Consider the following 16,124-nt stretch of genomic DNA (forward strand, 5'->3'; position numbering starts at 1 on the left):
AGTTGCTTGAAACAACTGTTTGTGATTAGAAGGACACTATACCTAAGAAATATTTTTCTACAATATGCACAGTAACACGCCTGTCGCAACATTATGGCAAAACACTCAGAAACATGACAGTAAGGGTTTAGAACTTATTTTTTTTGTAGGGTGCCGTGAGCAATAAATGTCAGGCATAATTGAGATAAATCATAGGGTCACCAAACACTTTTTATAGATATAAAGGGCTGGAGAATTGTAGGGACAATTATAACTAAATATGCAAAAAAAAAAAAAATGTTGCAAACTTTAAAAAATTATCGTTCAGTTTAAAATTTATCGAATTGTGACCGACATTTCAGTATACTTCATCTTCATTGCTAGGTTGCCCTATAACGATAAATATTGGTGCACAGGAAGCCACTAACTGACGTAATTGCTGTGGTTTTGGCGTCAACCAATTCATACCGGAGGTGCAAGTAAGAGCTATGCACAGAGCAAACACTAAATATTACAACAAAGTTTATTCTCCCGATAACAGACAATGCAATCGAAGATTAAGTGCGATTCGCTTTATTTACGAAATGAATTTACTGAAGGCAGTGAAAAGCTTTGGCGGTTTTCATATTTCAAACAAATTAAAAAGCGTTTTTTCAAGACGGCAATAAGGCCTTGAACCCAAGATAAACATTTGTTTTTCAAAACATGTCAAAGGGTAATCCTATGTACTGTGTAAATTTGCATTGCCGAAATCTTATAATTTAAATAGAAAACATACATTACAAAAAGCAATCGGTAGAGACAAATTGTAAGTTCGCCAGATTTTTCGGTCGAGATCCAATAATCTAATGTCACAATATGAAAAAAATATGGTAGGAAGCTTATAAATCTATAACAAAACAAAAAACAATAAAGAAATGAAATAAATCCTCAGGAAGTCAGTTAATTTTCATCCAATCGAACAAGCTTGTCATCGACACTTGGTTGTAGCCGCTACGCTCGAGGTAGAAGTCGACTTGTTCGCTCAAGATCTTGTAATATTTGCGATATTCGGCGATGCGAATTGTGGCAAGGGAACCTAGTTGAAGATAGCCATGTTGCGTTAAACTTTGGGAAAATAATTGTATTAAGGCGCCACTTTGGTCATGGTCTCTCAACAGGAGTGATATAAGATAAATAACTAAATGCAGGGTTGCCACACAAATTTAAGAACCAAACTCAAAGCTTTTTTTTTTAATATTTATAGGCTTTCAAAGACCCAAAACTACGCTACTCGACGTGTTTTGAAAAAAATTAGAGAACAAACAGTAAAATGCCATAGTCAATACAGTAATAAATTTTTAAAAAGCTGCACAAAAAATAATTTAAAAAAACTATAAAAATTTTTTTGGTAAAAACGTGAGTTTTTGAATGACTTTCAAAACGTAAGATAATTAAAAACAAAACTTTGCGACCTCCCTGTATATCAAGCATGTCACTGTGCAGTAACAAACTTTGTACTTTTGCTTAACATTTTTCTGAAAATGTATTTTTGTCCACTTAAAGCAGTGGTTCTCAAACTTTTTTAAGCGCGACTCAAATCTGAGTTTTATGAGCATCTCACGACCTAAGCCTCAAACATAAAACAATGATTTTTTCTGATATGAATGAAATAGAAAAAGGCACTGACAACCAGATGTAGTACACAGTTCTATGAAACAATGATTGATTACAAGCAAATGATTTATTTATTTTAGTGTGATTGGTGAAACTGAAGTTTATCCTTTATATTATCAACGTGGCTTGTTTGGTGACTAAAAGCTTACACCAGTAGCTGGCTGCCATCAGAACGTTCATAAAACCACTTATGATGTCCAGGTTACAGATTTGAAGCCACGTGAAAACCTTATGATGCAATAATTCAGTCATAATTGAATTGAAATATTTGAAAAATGAAATGAAAAAAGTTCGTTTGCGCAGGATTGAATCACCATAGACTCATAGAGCGACCCATTTTTTGACCCGGCGCGACCTATGTTTGGGTCGCGACCCATACTTTGAGAACCACTGACTTAAAGTAAACAGTCTAAAATGGTAATTAAATCTATATTCCGTAAAATGACGCTATAACATTATTTTTATCGTACCGTTGTTGTTTTGCTTGTATTTGTTGAGCGCGTATTCAACATCAAACTGCAGCTTGAAGAAGCACAACTGCTGGTAAAGGTCCTTGCTGCTCACCTTAACAAGCAACAAATAACTGATAAAAAGGGAATTAAAATACGGAGAATAGAACCTAAATATAAAGCACTTTAAAATATGTACAAAAAGAGAACTTTGATTCTTGAGGGTGTTTTAAACAAAAAATAACTTCCTACAGAATATTTATCTATAAAAGTGTTTCTTAATCTGTTTTTTTTTCGCGGCGGCCCAAATAATAAGCATATAAGTCAAAGCTTTGGCGAGTGGATTGTGTACTGAACTTTTGTAAGTGAAGAAAAATTAAGACAAACAAACAGGAAAAAGAACTTCATTTTTAATTGATGGGTGCAATGGCTTTTCGCAGTTATCCGAAGTATTGGGAATATCTTACTCAAAACCAATCTCAATACATTTAATCCAGCGGTGCTCAACCAGTGGGCCATGGAAGCTTTTTAGGTGGGCCACAGACAATTTAAAAAGATAGATTTAGTTTTATTTGTGTCACTATATTTAATTTTACAGGAATAATGGCTTGGGGAGGAATTAAAAAGGAATGTAAATTTGTTGTTCAGCCACACGCATGCACGGTTGAATAAAGATTCTGATTTGAAATATGTTCTGCTGTGTTTTGTTCTAAACCTATTTTCAGTTTTTTTATTTTCTAAATAAAAAATTATTGGGCCACAGAATTTCTTTGCAACGTAAATGGGCCGCGAAAGAAAAAAGGTTGAGAACCACAGATATAATCATAACAAATCAAGGCAGTCGGTATCAAATTAGTAAGCACATAAAACATGGAACATCGGCCAAAACATTATAATTTTTTTATTGAGACATTTCTTCGTATTTTTCGTATAACTTTTTTCAAACAATCTTGTTTGAAACCATTTGTATTAAATCTATGAATTACTGAAGTCGGTGACACAACAAAATAAAAATAAAACCTTGACTGCAAATTTGTTTTGCGACCATGGCTTGAGAAACACTAATGTATAAATAATTAAAATAGGAAAAAATTATCACCGAAATTTATTTATAATTAGAAGGTTATAATAATAAAAAACGATTTTTAAAGATCAATTTAGAAAAAAAAAACCTAACCTGAAAATGATTTTCAATTTTAAATTCAGCGGTGCAAAATGCTCCTAATTCAATTAAACAATTATGGACAACTTCCAACTTGATTTTTTTGTTGTTGTTGCTCAGTGTAAAAAAGTTAAAAAATGGAATCGAGGGACAACGTACTTCGGGTCGCATTATTCCTTTAAAGCAGAGCGGACAGATGGTTCCACTTCGATCGCGAACCACGGGAACACTTCTGCTTCTGTTGGCACATGCGGGGTCATCACATACCATCCAGCCCTAAATAAAAAGACAGTTTATAACGATTGGGGAGCAACAGCAAAACAGCATTGGCTCTAGCTTAAGTTCTAAAGTCGGCAAAAACACTTAATCAAATCCACATACTATTCAAACCTGGAGCACAACACAGTCTTTATTACACATTTTTACGCCTAAGATGGTATCTTTGACAGCTTATTAGCAAAAATATGAGCCATTATAATTGGGTATGCGGGATCGTCACATACCATTCCAACCCTGGAGAACAACACAGTCTTTGTTTAACATTTTTACGCCTAAGATGGTATCTTTGACAGCTTATTAGCAAAAATATGAGCCATTATAATTGGGTATGCGGGATCGTCACATACCATTCCAACCCTGGAGAACAACACAGTCTTTGTTTAACATTTTTACGCCTAAGATGGTATCTTTGACAGCTTATTAGCAAAAATATGAGCCATTATAATTGGGTATGCGGGATCGTCACATACCATTCCAACCCTGGAGAACAACACAGTCTTTGTTTAACATTTTATACGATTAGGATGGTATCTCTGAAAACTTACTAGCAAACAAATATAATCCTTTTTGTTGTTTTAGGTTTTTCAGTCTTTCTTGTGTTGGATTAGCGTTAATTGATTACAGGTAGTTTTTGAATTGTATACGCCAATGAAAGAAACGGCGTGACCCATTTCTGACAAATTACCTTCCAGCGTTAAACAATTGGCAGAAAATTACAAAATCGATACTTAGCAAAGGCAAAAAGGTTGATTGAAAAAAATCAACATTCGGCGTCCGTACTAATTTTAATTAAAATACAGGCTGCAATACCTGCATATGACATGACCTCGTTGGTAAGATTACATTATTTCGAAAAATAAAATAAAATAAATGCCTTTAATCTAATACGCAAGTGTTTTGTGTACCGTAGAAGCGATGTGTTTTTTTTAATCCCAATAACCTATTCGTTAAGCTAACTTTCGAAAAAGGGAAAGCATTGAGATGTTAAATGCGTACATTTTATATTATAAGGGTTAAATATTCACGGAGACAATGGGTATTATGCCGAGAGCTTAAGGAAATACCGGTTTGTCTTGATCGGCTACTTTTGACGATTTTAACCCAGATAATAAGCAGCTTCAACTATCACTGAGCAAACACTGAATAGCGAAAGTATCAGAAGCGTCGCGTCATGTTTGACCAGGCATCAGACACATTTGACTGGTTGGTAGTATTTCATAACCTAACCTAAAGCATTGAAAGGAGTGATATACGCAAAGGTTATGCGGGTTTTTGCTTCGATTTGTGACAAAACAGGAGTGGCTGAGACAATATGTTTTAAATTTGAAACGATTGTGGACATAACTTGGGAAATAATTGTCTGGTCTCTAATCAGCATTAAAAGCTATTTTTATAATCGCAGATTCGATACTTCAATAAACTAATTACAAAACCATTATATTTTTAAAAGCAGTGTACAATGAACAAAAATGGTACTGGGGTCAAAAATCCCATTTACTGCATTGAAAAGGAGTGATATACGCAAAAGTTATGCGAGTATTTGCGAACTAATATCAATTTTTTTCTTCTCAGACTTGATACCACAAATATTAAAAGACCAAGCGACCGTAAATCATTATTTTTTACAATCGTAAAATTCGTTACGATGAGTAAACTAATTAACCAGATTAAAATCTAGCAGAGGCTTAAAGTTACTGTTTATACGAAAAAACAGGTTATTGGACGATATTGTATAACGAATCTTAAAAAGAGCAGCTCTTAAAACATAAATTTTCACCAACGCCACTTTACCATTTTATATAATTAATAAGAAAACTAAATTGACCATTTAAAAGCAGAGATTGGCCATATACACGTAAGTTGAAACAATAATTAGGTCTAATGCTGAAGTCTAAAGTTCAATCAATAGTTTTTTTCTTTTAAAACTTATTATATCATAAGTAAATTAATTTAACCACTTAAAAACTAGAGATATTAATTTTTTAAGTCACCAAAGATGTCAAAAATGGACAGCGTTCGATAAATTAAAAATACAAGGGATGATAGTTTTCGGTGAGAGCCATTTCATCTTTTTTAAATCACGTACGATGTGAAGCAAATTACACCGAATAACTTCATAAAAAAACTGCGTATCGGGGTTAAGCAAATGCGACAGATCTATCTCCAAATATTTCCACAAGGAGGAGAGGAGAGAAAAGTGTGGGAGTGGGGAGTGGTCTCAAGAGCAATGAGCAGCTTTTGATTGGCCCTTGAAATGCTGAAACAGGGTGCGTCGATGCTGAGTGGCCAATATATCGGTTTAAAGCTAGAGTGGGAAAGTTATTGAAGCTTTATTAGACAATCGATCGGGGCGGCGATGTTATTTGAGCAGGAAAATAGAGATTTTATGACGACGATGGAAATGACAGGCACTCCACTACACTTGAGATTCGCGAGAAAAAAAAAAAATATAAAAATGCCAAAAAAACTTGAAACCGAAATAAAAGTATAAAAAAACTGAAAATTAAATTCATCTATTGCACTTAAACCGTGATATGTAATATATTTTACATTTTTTTACAAAGTGTGATGCATCTATTGGAATGGCCGACGATTAACGCAGTTGGGAAAATTCCAAATTAATATTTGTGATTTTTGTTCAGCCAAAATATGTTCATTGTTTAAATATATAATAAAAACCTGTCGTTTTCATTTTCAGCAATTGATTTTACGACAAATTTACATTTTTGGACAACTGTAACAAAGGAAAACGAGCAAAAAACCCTAATATAAAGAGAACAGAAAATATTAAGTTTCGCGCGTTTTTTATTGAACTTGTAAATAATTTTAAAATAAAGTTCCTAAAAAATAAAAAAGTAAAACTCAGATCATAACTGCCCTAAAAAAATTCCTTTTTAGCATGTAAAGAACAAAAAGACAGCAGAAAATAAAATGTTTTTAATGTGCTCGTTATTTAATTTGTACATTGGTTGGCGAAAAACACAACGTAAAAATCGCATCAAAACTGTCTTTTGCAAACAGAAGTCCAAAATAAAAAGCGCTTTAATTTTTAGCATGCGACTAACTAGCAGAGCAGCAAATATTTATTAAAGGGTCCTTGGTGAATTTGCGGATCATTTAGAATCAGGGTCTTTAAAAAAACCAAAAAAACGCGCAAAACTCGGATCGAAACGGCTTTATCAAACTCTTAGTCTTTTTTATCGTGTGATCGTCAATCCATTTTTTAAACAGTGGAAAAATGCGGAGTCGGCATTCGTTTCACAACAACGCGTAACACTCATCACTGTTTGCTTTCGAAATGCGCGGATGATTCAAAGTGGGGGGGTTTGGGGGGTAAGGGGGTGTGTTATGACGAATATGGTCGTCGAGCGCAGGTTTCTGAAGAGCAGCTGTTCAAAGACGCTGGCTCCTGTTTGCGAAAGGCCGATAATAATGACATTTTGCTTCGAGTATCGTGGAACAGTGCTTTGGTGGGAGCCGGGGAAAGGGCTTGATCAATTTTTTTTTTCATAAGAGTGTATCGTTATAAGGGACGTCCGATAATATCGGATTGGAGCCGATACCTGATGATGTTAGTATCGCTTTTTCGTCTAATTACTAGGGAGGTATAAAAAGTAAAATAGTACAATTTTTTAAATAAAAAAACAACAACAATAGATTATATGACACGGCTCTTTTTCTGGAGTATTTTAGTGAAAAAAGACCAGTATTTTTTTTACTTAAGTCTTGTTTGTCCTGTGTGTCAATACATTTGCAATAAATAAGTTTTTCATGACTAACAAATTAAACGAGACCAATTAAAGTAAAAGAAAATGATTAACAATAGGTTGCCTTATGAGTATTTTAGTCGAAACAACCAAGAATTTGTGCTTTTCTTTGGAATTATCCAATTACCAAATATATTTTCGCACTATATTGCAATAAAGTTGACAATCAAAAACATATTTCAAAACCTATGCTGTTAACAAGTGTTCAACAAAGGGATATCGTTTGAAACTTGTCATTTTAACGATCTAATCACATTTTTAAGCCCTCTGCCGCAATATAACTAATAGAAAACATCAGTGTTTTTCTGGCGAATCAGTGGTAGTTCATAATAATTTTAAAGACCTCTTTCGCAATGTAGTCGCAACGCTCGTTAGCCAAAGCAAGTGCCTCTCACAGCAGCCAAAACACGCGGGTGAATTTCCGTTTTCAGCGGTCAAAAACACACGTCGATATAAGAAGTGGCTTTCAAACACTCGGCCCAAACTCAATTCATTTCGTCGATCGAAAACCCTCCACTAGGCGTTGTACAAGTATAAAAAAACATAAGCGCTGTAAGTGAAAGCAAAGGCACTCGTAAGGAAAGTGGCCTGGTAGAGTTATTGATACTCTCCATGAAACGAATCATATTGGACAGAAATTCTTTGAGGGCGCAATGACTGGCTTGTTTTTAAACATTAAGTGGCGTATATTGGTCGCTTAAAACGTTACGAACAGGATATTGTGGGTTTTGTCGCACGTAGGACAAGTGTATACGTGCAAAGTGGTTTCTGGTTGTAATTAGAGACCGTCCGATATTTCGGTTTGCCGATAATATTGGCCGATATTTTGCCTCTACCGATATATCGGTATCGATAAATTTTGGCCGATAGTTATCACGAAAAAGGATTCAGTTTTTTCGAAAAATGAAACAAATTTTACTGCTTTTTAATATTTAATTTGTTCGGGTATTATTCCCACTTAATGCAAGAGTTTAATGAATACACGTAGAAAAACTAAAATGTTATTTGGATTTTATTTTCTACTATTTAAAATTTTCATATACCAGGTATATTAGAAAAATTGGTGTCGGTTGGTAAAAACGTAAAAAGGGTGTCGATACCGATCCGAAAAAGTGATGTCCGTCAACTTCCTTGATTTTTTATAAGCATGTAAAACGTTTTTAATTTAAAAACTAAAAAGTAAAAAAAAAAAAGTAGTTAAATGGTTGTTTTTTTAACCGTACTTACTAAACACAACATAATTTGGAACACTATACACGGATCTGTTCATAAGTTTAATGGTGAAAATAACGGCCCAAATAGAAGTAAAAAGCGACATGCTTTTTTATATTGATATCACTGATGATGGCATGAGCATTTGCCGAAACGTTTGAACAATAAAGCATGTCGCTTTTAACGTCTATTTGGGCCGTTATTTTCACCATTAAACTTAACATAATGTTTTTCCAAAAACCTTTAAAGATTCGAATACTATGTGGCAACCGTGTCGTATGACGTACTAGTAAATCCCTAACTGTATCAATCTCTTCTTTGCGCAAACTTTCCCGGGCAAATATAATTATCAGTTTCAACAAGGTAATAACGCCGACGTTTTATAGTTTGTTTTTAAGCCAAGACCACGGCTTGCATTATGACGTCACCTTGTAGTAACTGTGCACATGAGCGCGAATGGCGGTGGTGAGCTGGTTCTGGAGTTGAGCGAAAAACTTGACGAGTGTTAAGTTCGGGTCGCCGCCGCACGGGGACGCTAGAGTGCAAATCCACGAGGGATCCTGTAAAAAAAAAAAAGATAGACAAAGGTAACTGCAATTTGTTAACCTGTCTCTAGGATCAAGGTTGTACGCGACACTGTAAAAGATCTCAAAACGATTCGCAAATAGAGAACGTTTAAGCATCACCAGGGCTGACTGAAGAGCAGGGTCAGACCTGAAGCTCCGGGACTAGATTTTTTGCTAGGGCTGAGCCCGAGCCATTTTTCAAACTGAAGCTATGTAATTTTTATCTGCTCGCTCTAGTTTGAAAGAAATTTGAATTGCTCAAATGAAAATACTAAACAGTTTACTGTGGCAAGTGTAACTCAATTTAGCCTGGGCTGAAGCAACTTTACAAACAAAAAAAAATTACCAGCAAACAGATATTCGAGTTTGCTATTATAAAAAGGATGGTTAAAAAGTAATGGTAAATTTTGAATTACAGCTATCGTTACATTAAGCGTTAAAACTGCATTACGCAGTATGTATAGTAAAGTGCGCTTTTTCTAACTACGATTTGAATTTCCAAAATACGTAAAATTACGAACAAGTACTGCTCAGTGGCACCATCTAGTGGCCAATATAAATAAACTGATTTCTAACTTATTTTGTTCATTTCGCTGTAAACGAACTAATAATGTAGTTGATGCGTTACCTAAATAACATTTCATTTTAAGGTTTTTTATAACTGGTACTCGTCTGATACTAGGCCTGCATCGATACCAATTTATAGGAATTTTAGCTGATATTTGCGATCCGACTCGGCCATTCTACCTTAAATTTATCTAAAAAAATAGTAGGTTAGCAACTAAACGTTGTAAGAAAATAGTTATCCATAAAAAATTAAAACTGACAAACTTTGATTTCAAGTAATGCCGGCTAGCTGCTGTTTTTGCCACCTTTACACCTACTTGCCACCAATAAGCCCAAGTTGCTTTTTCACAAAACGCACCTTTATCGACAAACCTGCCTTCAACCAAGCGTGGCGGCAGATAAATTAATTAATCAACTGAAAAGCAACTAAACGCCCTCGCCCCTTAACTTTAAAGCGTATTTAGGCATAATAAACTAGAAAAAAAAGAGTTTGAATGATTTAATTTCATCTATTTTGCCTGTTTGAGCATAGGGTGTGAGATCGGATAGCGATAAACGATATTTGAGATAAAAACTCAGAATAAAATGTCAGCGTAGACACCCTCGATTAAAACTCACTTAAATAGTTTCTTAACTTCAACGGCTACTGCGTGTTCTGTTTTAAAGGTATTGGGTAGTTTGTAAATAGTCTGATACCTGATATTTTGGGACTGTCCATCTGAGTACGTTTACAAACACCTACGGTTTGGCCGGATTCTGGCCATTTATGCCTTATTCTGTCGGGTTTACGATTTATTCCGATTTAGACAGTACTACGACTATCAGGTATTAGGCGTATTTTGGCCTTATTCCGAGCTGTGTTTTATTTCGACGTTGATGTTGTTCTTATTTAGGTCTTATAGCTTCACAAACACTTACGGTTTGCGCGAAGACTCCGCATCCGAGTTCGATCTCACTTCCTGCTCCTCCAGGAGGAACGAAGAGCAGCTTGGAGCACTTGGAGAATCTCTCTTCCTCGCTCGCTTGGACGCTCATCAGTCGTTCTTCCTCGTCTTCTTCCTGGTGGTGAGACCTCCGGAATCCGCTCGGATCAAGTCCTAGAGGAAATAAGAAGTTTTAAGGTCAGTTACAGGCCTGACTGCATTCCATAATTCGTGGACGCCAAAGATTTACGCTAAATTTGTTTTGCTGAAATCCTACGCCAAAATAGGACGATATATACGGCAAAAAACAACAACAATTTTTTTGTAAGTTTACTAGGCCGCCTATATTCCACGCCAAATGACCGCACTGTCATGATTTTAGCAAGCATTCCACAAAGATCTCTGACAGTGAAATGCAATCAGGCTTACAGGTACACGGGTTGTGCCTGCATTGTTTTGGTTAGTAGAGACCAGTGTTGTAAACAAGTCATTTTGACACGACTTAATTCCTAGTCAAGTCATTTGTAAAATAACGTCAGTTCAAGTCAAGTCATTTTGAACAAACAACAAGTAAAGTCCCACTCAAGTCATTATTAGAGCAAGTCAAGTTCGAGTCAAGTCCTTGTCATAAAAATTTAATGCATTAAACTTGGGATAAATAACACAATTTCATATTGAAAAATGCCCAATGAAAGCACTTCAATTTAATCCAAGTCATTTGTCCAAAAGACTGTCATTACAACACTGGTACTGGTAATGTACATATAGTCAGTTGATGTCATGCATGTGTGAATCGTACCAAGGCATTGTGCGATGAGTGAAGCGTCGGTACCATCTATTGGGTCGCACAAGCGGGTAACCACCGGGTGCACTTGCTGTGCCAAGTAATACTCGCCGTCGATCTGTAAACAAGGTTGTAGAAGTCTGACTATTGATTGTAGTTAATATAAGAACTAAAATTTTGAAAATAATTACCTTTCACACCGACTGGGTGCCTTCAGAAAGGCTATTACCAAAATCAGTTGGACTAATAAACATTTTCTTTTAAACAACAAAATCTGCCCGATTTTCTGGTGGCACATCAATGATAAAGATAAGTACAGAACTTGGTAAACCGAAAATCAGTCTGAACCTTCAGCGTGTTTTATTTTAATTTAGTGTTTCTCCGCTTTACATATGATGATACATTATCGAAACGTCTTAATCAAGATTATATTGATCTACTCGACCTTTTTGGCTTTGCAATTTATTATAAAGTTATATGATCTTTATATTTCAAACAGTTTTGCTAATTCTTCGGTACTTTTTATGCAACGTTAATATTTATAATCATCTTACCGTGAGTTTATCGTCATTCTTCAGTTCGTCGATGGTGTAAGCTCGGTGGGTAGCTGGGTTGGTGCTGCCGTCCTAAAAGCAGATAATTTTATTATAATGAATGTTGTTCACAATATGTAAAGTGGTGTTGAAACACAAAAACAACCATAATTTCATTGAAATAGCATTCGAAACTGGAAAATCGTAAGCAAAAAAATGGTTTTGCTTTTATAAAAACGGACGTTTTATTTACAGCTCCATGCAAACAGGTGTTAAAAGAACTGAGTTGTGCGTCGTCGAAAAAATCGGTTGGTAATTGCTATATTTCAAAAAGGAAACTGTTTTCTGGGCGTGACTATGTAGTGCCACCTGATTCACACCAAAAAATCTTGTGGGTGAAGTTTTTACAGAATTAGGTCGGGATAAAACCACGCCGTAACTCAGCAGAAAAAGCAAAAAAAAAATCAAATAATACGAGGATTGTGGCCTGTGGGTTCAGGTTAGAAAATGAAGTAAGCATTATTTCTTAAAAATCGTTTATATTACTGTTTAATAGTTATGTAAAGCTATGTCAAAAATATTTTATGGTTTACCACAAAACATTTTTGTTAATTGTAGGACAAAAGGGTGTAAAAATACACTGGGTTAACCTAAACAAAAGCGATGAAGCAAGTAGTTTACCGTTTAGCACAGCACCTACCTGGCAGATGACGTAGGATACGATATCCCCGGACCTGTAGTGCTTTCCCATTGAGCTGTTGGCACGGAGGGCGACCCGTACGTGGGGTAGGGAGTCCTTGCTGGGGTAAAGCTTGGGGTCGCGGGTCAGCTCCTTAGGGTCACATAAAAATGGTTAGGTTCACCACTTTTATAGTTGATAATACATTGACATAGTTTGATAAATTAATGCATATTAAAACCTTGTGTTAAGGGCGATTGTCTGGGTTAAACTAGCACTTTTTAATATTTTTTTTTCATAAAACGAATGGGTTAGGTTTATCTATATTTCAAAAACAATAGAGATGTTTTATAAAATGAACAATCTAGAAACTTATCAAATTAAGCCAAAGTGATCGTGATCAAGGTTCAGTTATTCTTGAAGAACTTGCTTTTTAAACGTCTTAATCACAAATGGCGTGAGTATTCTCTTTTCAGCGTCATAAATTTAAAACCAGGAATCGCAAAATCAAATGTGCTCGGTGAAAAGGAGGCTACATTTAAGTAATTCTTACCTTGCGTATTTCGAATACGCTGAAGTCGTATTCCTTGTTTTTCACTTTGGCTCCAAGTTCTTGAAGATTTTCGTGAATTTTCTCAACGATTTCTTCCCGTGGTTGATCAGACAGGATTTGGTTGACGGCAAAACTGTAAATAAATCACATTTGTTGGAAATTGCAAACAAAATGTCTCAAAACATGCAATCCCCTAGCCCTTACAGGTGAACCAGTTCATATGTTTACATTGTTTTGTTTATTTCTGGAGACTGAGGATGGCTCGTTTTGTGGTGAAATATATCTGGAACTTATTAATGACTTACTTTGATTAAGACAGATAAGTTTTTGTTAAACATGGTTATAGCATTGTTGCTTTTTTAAACTTCTTTGCTAGTGCGCATAAATGGAAAATTTGTTTAAAGAACAAAAATATAATAATTTTTACACAAAGAAATCTATTACGATTTTTTTTAACAACTTTATCTTCGAACATCTGGATAAAAAGTATTACGAAATATTTACAGAAAACTTATTCTGAAAAGTCTAAAATAGGCATATTTTCCAAACAGAATGATTTATTTTAAGTTTATAGCATTTGATTGAAATAAGTACCAAACATTTTGGTATTTCTTTCATTTTAAAAAGAAATTATTATAAAAATGTATCAGAAAAATAAGATGAAAAAACTGTTATTTTTAAAATCTGAAATAAGCATAAAAGCATATTTTTAACCGCAATTTAAGGAATGCCGATTTATTTTGTGTTTTTTGCATCTGGTTAAAATCCTTACTTTCCAGCCATTTTAGCCAGATCACTCCAGTCTCGACGAACGATGTCCAATCCCTTCAGCTCCTGTGTTGTGCTGTAAGTGCCGTCTTGCCCTCTGGAACAACCATCAAAGAAAATAAAACATTTTATCATATTGCTTTGGGGAACCATTGCTGTTTATTGATAAACGTAAAGGCAGCGTGTGTGGTTGCAAATTCGTTACCCTTGTTTTTTCACATGTAAATTAGATGGTTTAAACCGGTGACTGTAAAGTAAAACTTTATAAACCACGTCAGACTTTCTTTTAGAAAAATAAATGCTAGGGCCACACGTCATAAGAATATGTTTTGATATGGTGGTTCAATTTAGTTAAAAACAAATATTCTCTAAACCGGAGTTGGACTGGATACGAAAACAAACGTTCTGTGTTCAACTGTGTTTGACATTAAACAGTGTTTCCGAACCCATGGGTCGCAACGCGAAATTGGGTCGCCGTTTGATTTTGTTGGGTCGCCGACTGCAGTAGTTTATATGGTTGGATTTATGAAAATTGGTTTTGGGCAAGTTATCTCAAAAATTTTGAGAGGATTACTTAGACAATAGACATGGCCTGTATTAATTAAATTAAAACTTTTTTATGTAAATCTAATATGTTTTGTTTGCTTAAAAAAAGTTCAGTGAAAAGAATTGGGTCGCAAAATTTACTGTTATACTTACTGTTAGGATTTGGGTCGTCACGAGAAACACTGACACAAAAGTAATAATAATAAAATAAAGGAATAATTTAATGATGGCTTCAAGTCAGTGCAAACTTACCTCAGTACACTGAGCGCCGCGTATTTCTTCTTCTTCAAAAGCAGGAGAGATTTGTAAACCCCGTCTATATCAATCTCAAGAAGTCGGTAGAGTTTGTTCACTTCAGCCTTCACCTAAGTAAAAAAATAAAAATATCAGGTTTGAGGTATTTAGAGGTGGGATTAAAACATGAATATATTTCCAAATCATGTTGCTACCTGCGACAAATAATGCTAGCTTACTCAATACTTACCAGTTACCACCTTAAAAATAGCTTTCATAAGGTCAATAAGGGGTATATGAAAAAGTATTCGAAACATATTTATCAAGTTCTAAATGGTTCTAAAAACATTATTGATACTAAAGCGATTTTTTTTAAACCCAAAAAACAGATTTCTGGAAACAGTGTACAAGGGAGCTGGAGTATTTTTCATCCGTATGGGAATTTTTTCTAAATGTTCGATTTTTAAAAAAAAAGTGTGTAAGTATTTGGTGAACATGGCTAGTATTTGCCCATATTATTTTTATAACTTCTTTACAAATGAGCATTAGTCAAAAAATGTTTTGGGAACAAAAATATAATTTTTTTACAAAGAAATATATTAATATTTTTCTAAACACCTTCATTCACAAACAATTTGGTTCAAAGTTCTACAAAAATAAGTAAAAAAAAATACTTATTTTAACGAGTGAAATAAGCATGTTTCCTTCAAATATTACGCAGTTTAAAGAGTGCCGATTTATCCTAAGTTTTTACAAGAGCCCTGGAGTATTTTTTTTTTATCTGTATAGGGGGGGCTTTAAACACAAATTTGCCAATTTTGCCCACTAAACGGTGTTCCCAAGTACAACTACAGTACTTACTTGGTTTCCCAGCTTAAATGCGTTATCCATGTCAGTGCTGTTCGTGTTGATCATAATGGAGTCGGTATCACCGTAAATAACATCAAGTCCCATCTTGGTTGCAAGTTCTTTGGTGTGCATCAAGATCTGTTAACAAATGGTAAACTTCTGCTCCATAACTAAAATAAAAATTTTAACTTAATTTGGGAATCGTAATCTGTCTAGCATAATTAGAGAAAATCTATTAGTAACTAGAAAATAGCGTAATATTTTAAATATAATTCAAACATGTTTTACATTAATGTTTAATCAAATTCAAAGCACAATTTTTTTTAATTCTAGATTACTAAAAACGTTTAAACAATAATTCCCTATAATTGGATGTGGCTTGAATTTTTTTTCTTTAATATATGATATTTCAAAATATTATACAGAATATTTTTCATTTTTTGTTAACTAGTTTGTAAGAATAACTAGTATCTTGCTGTCTTGCAGATGGTTCAGGATGTTACACATCAAATTTAAACCGTATTTGACAATATCATACCTGTTCCTTTATTTAAAGTCAGTTTATAAAGATTTTACATTTTCGGGTCAAAATCGCGTTGGTAACCCTAAAGAACTTAC

The 16,124-nt window shown here is 34.5% G+C and overlaps 1 protein-coding gene across 1 annotated transcript in view; it reads right to left on the reverse strand.

Moving 5' to 3' along the window:
• Positions 1-516: 516 nt before the first annotated feature.
• Positions 517-16,124, reverse strand: part of LOC146146670 (DNA polymerase alpha catalytic subunit-like) — a 34,203-nt gene continuing 18,595 nt past the window's right edge. Inside the window, exons 26-37 of the mRNA XM_083388326.1 lie at positions 15,519-15,644; positions 14,676-14,788; positions 13,882-13,974; positions 13,110-13,242; positions 12,578-12,709; positions 11,899-11,970; positions 11,360-11,462; positions 10,556-10,734; positions 8,933-9,064; positions 3,406-3,522; positions 2,106-2,199; positions 517-1,057 (exon numbers count right to left, since the gene is read on the reverse strand). Of these exons, the coding sequence (XP_083244452.1) occupies positions 918-1,057; positions 2,106-2,199; positions 3,406-3,522; positions 8,933-9,064; positions 10,556-10,734; positions 11,360-11,462; positions 11,899-11,970; positions 12,578-12,709; positions 13,110-13,242; positions 13,882-13,974; positions 14,676-14,788; positions 15,519-15,644 (1,434 nt within the window). The 3' untranslated portion in view covers positions 517-917. The remainder of the gene's footprint in view (positions 1,058-2,105; positions 2,200-3,405; positions 3,523-8,932; positions 9,065-10,555; positions 10,735-11,359; positions 11,463-11,898; positions 11,971-12,577; positions 12,710-13,109; positions 13,243-13,881; positions 13,975-14,675; positions 14,789-15,518; positions 15,645-16,124) is intronic.

Source organism: Ascidiella aspersa, chromosome 4 (genome assembly GCF_963924565.1).
Source record: "Ascidiella aspersa chromosome 4, kaAscAspe10.2, whole genome shotgun sequence".
Lineage (NCBI taxonomy): Eukaryota > Metazoa > Chordata > Ascidiacea > Phlebobranchia > Ascidiidae > Ascidiella > Ascidiella aspersa.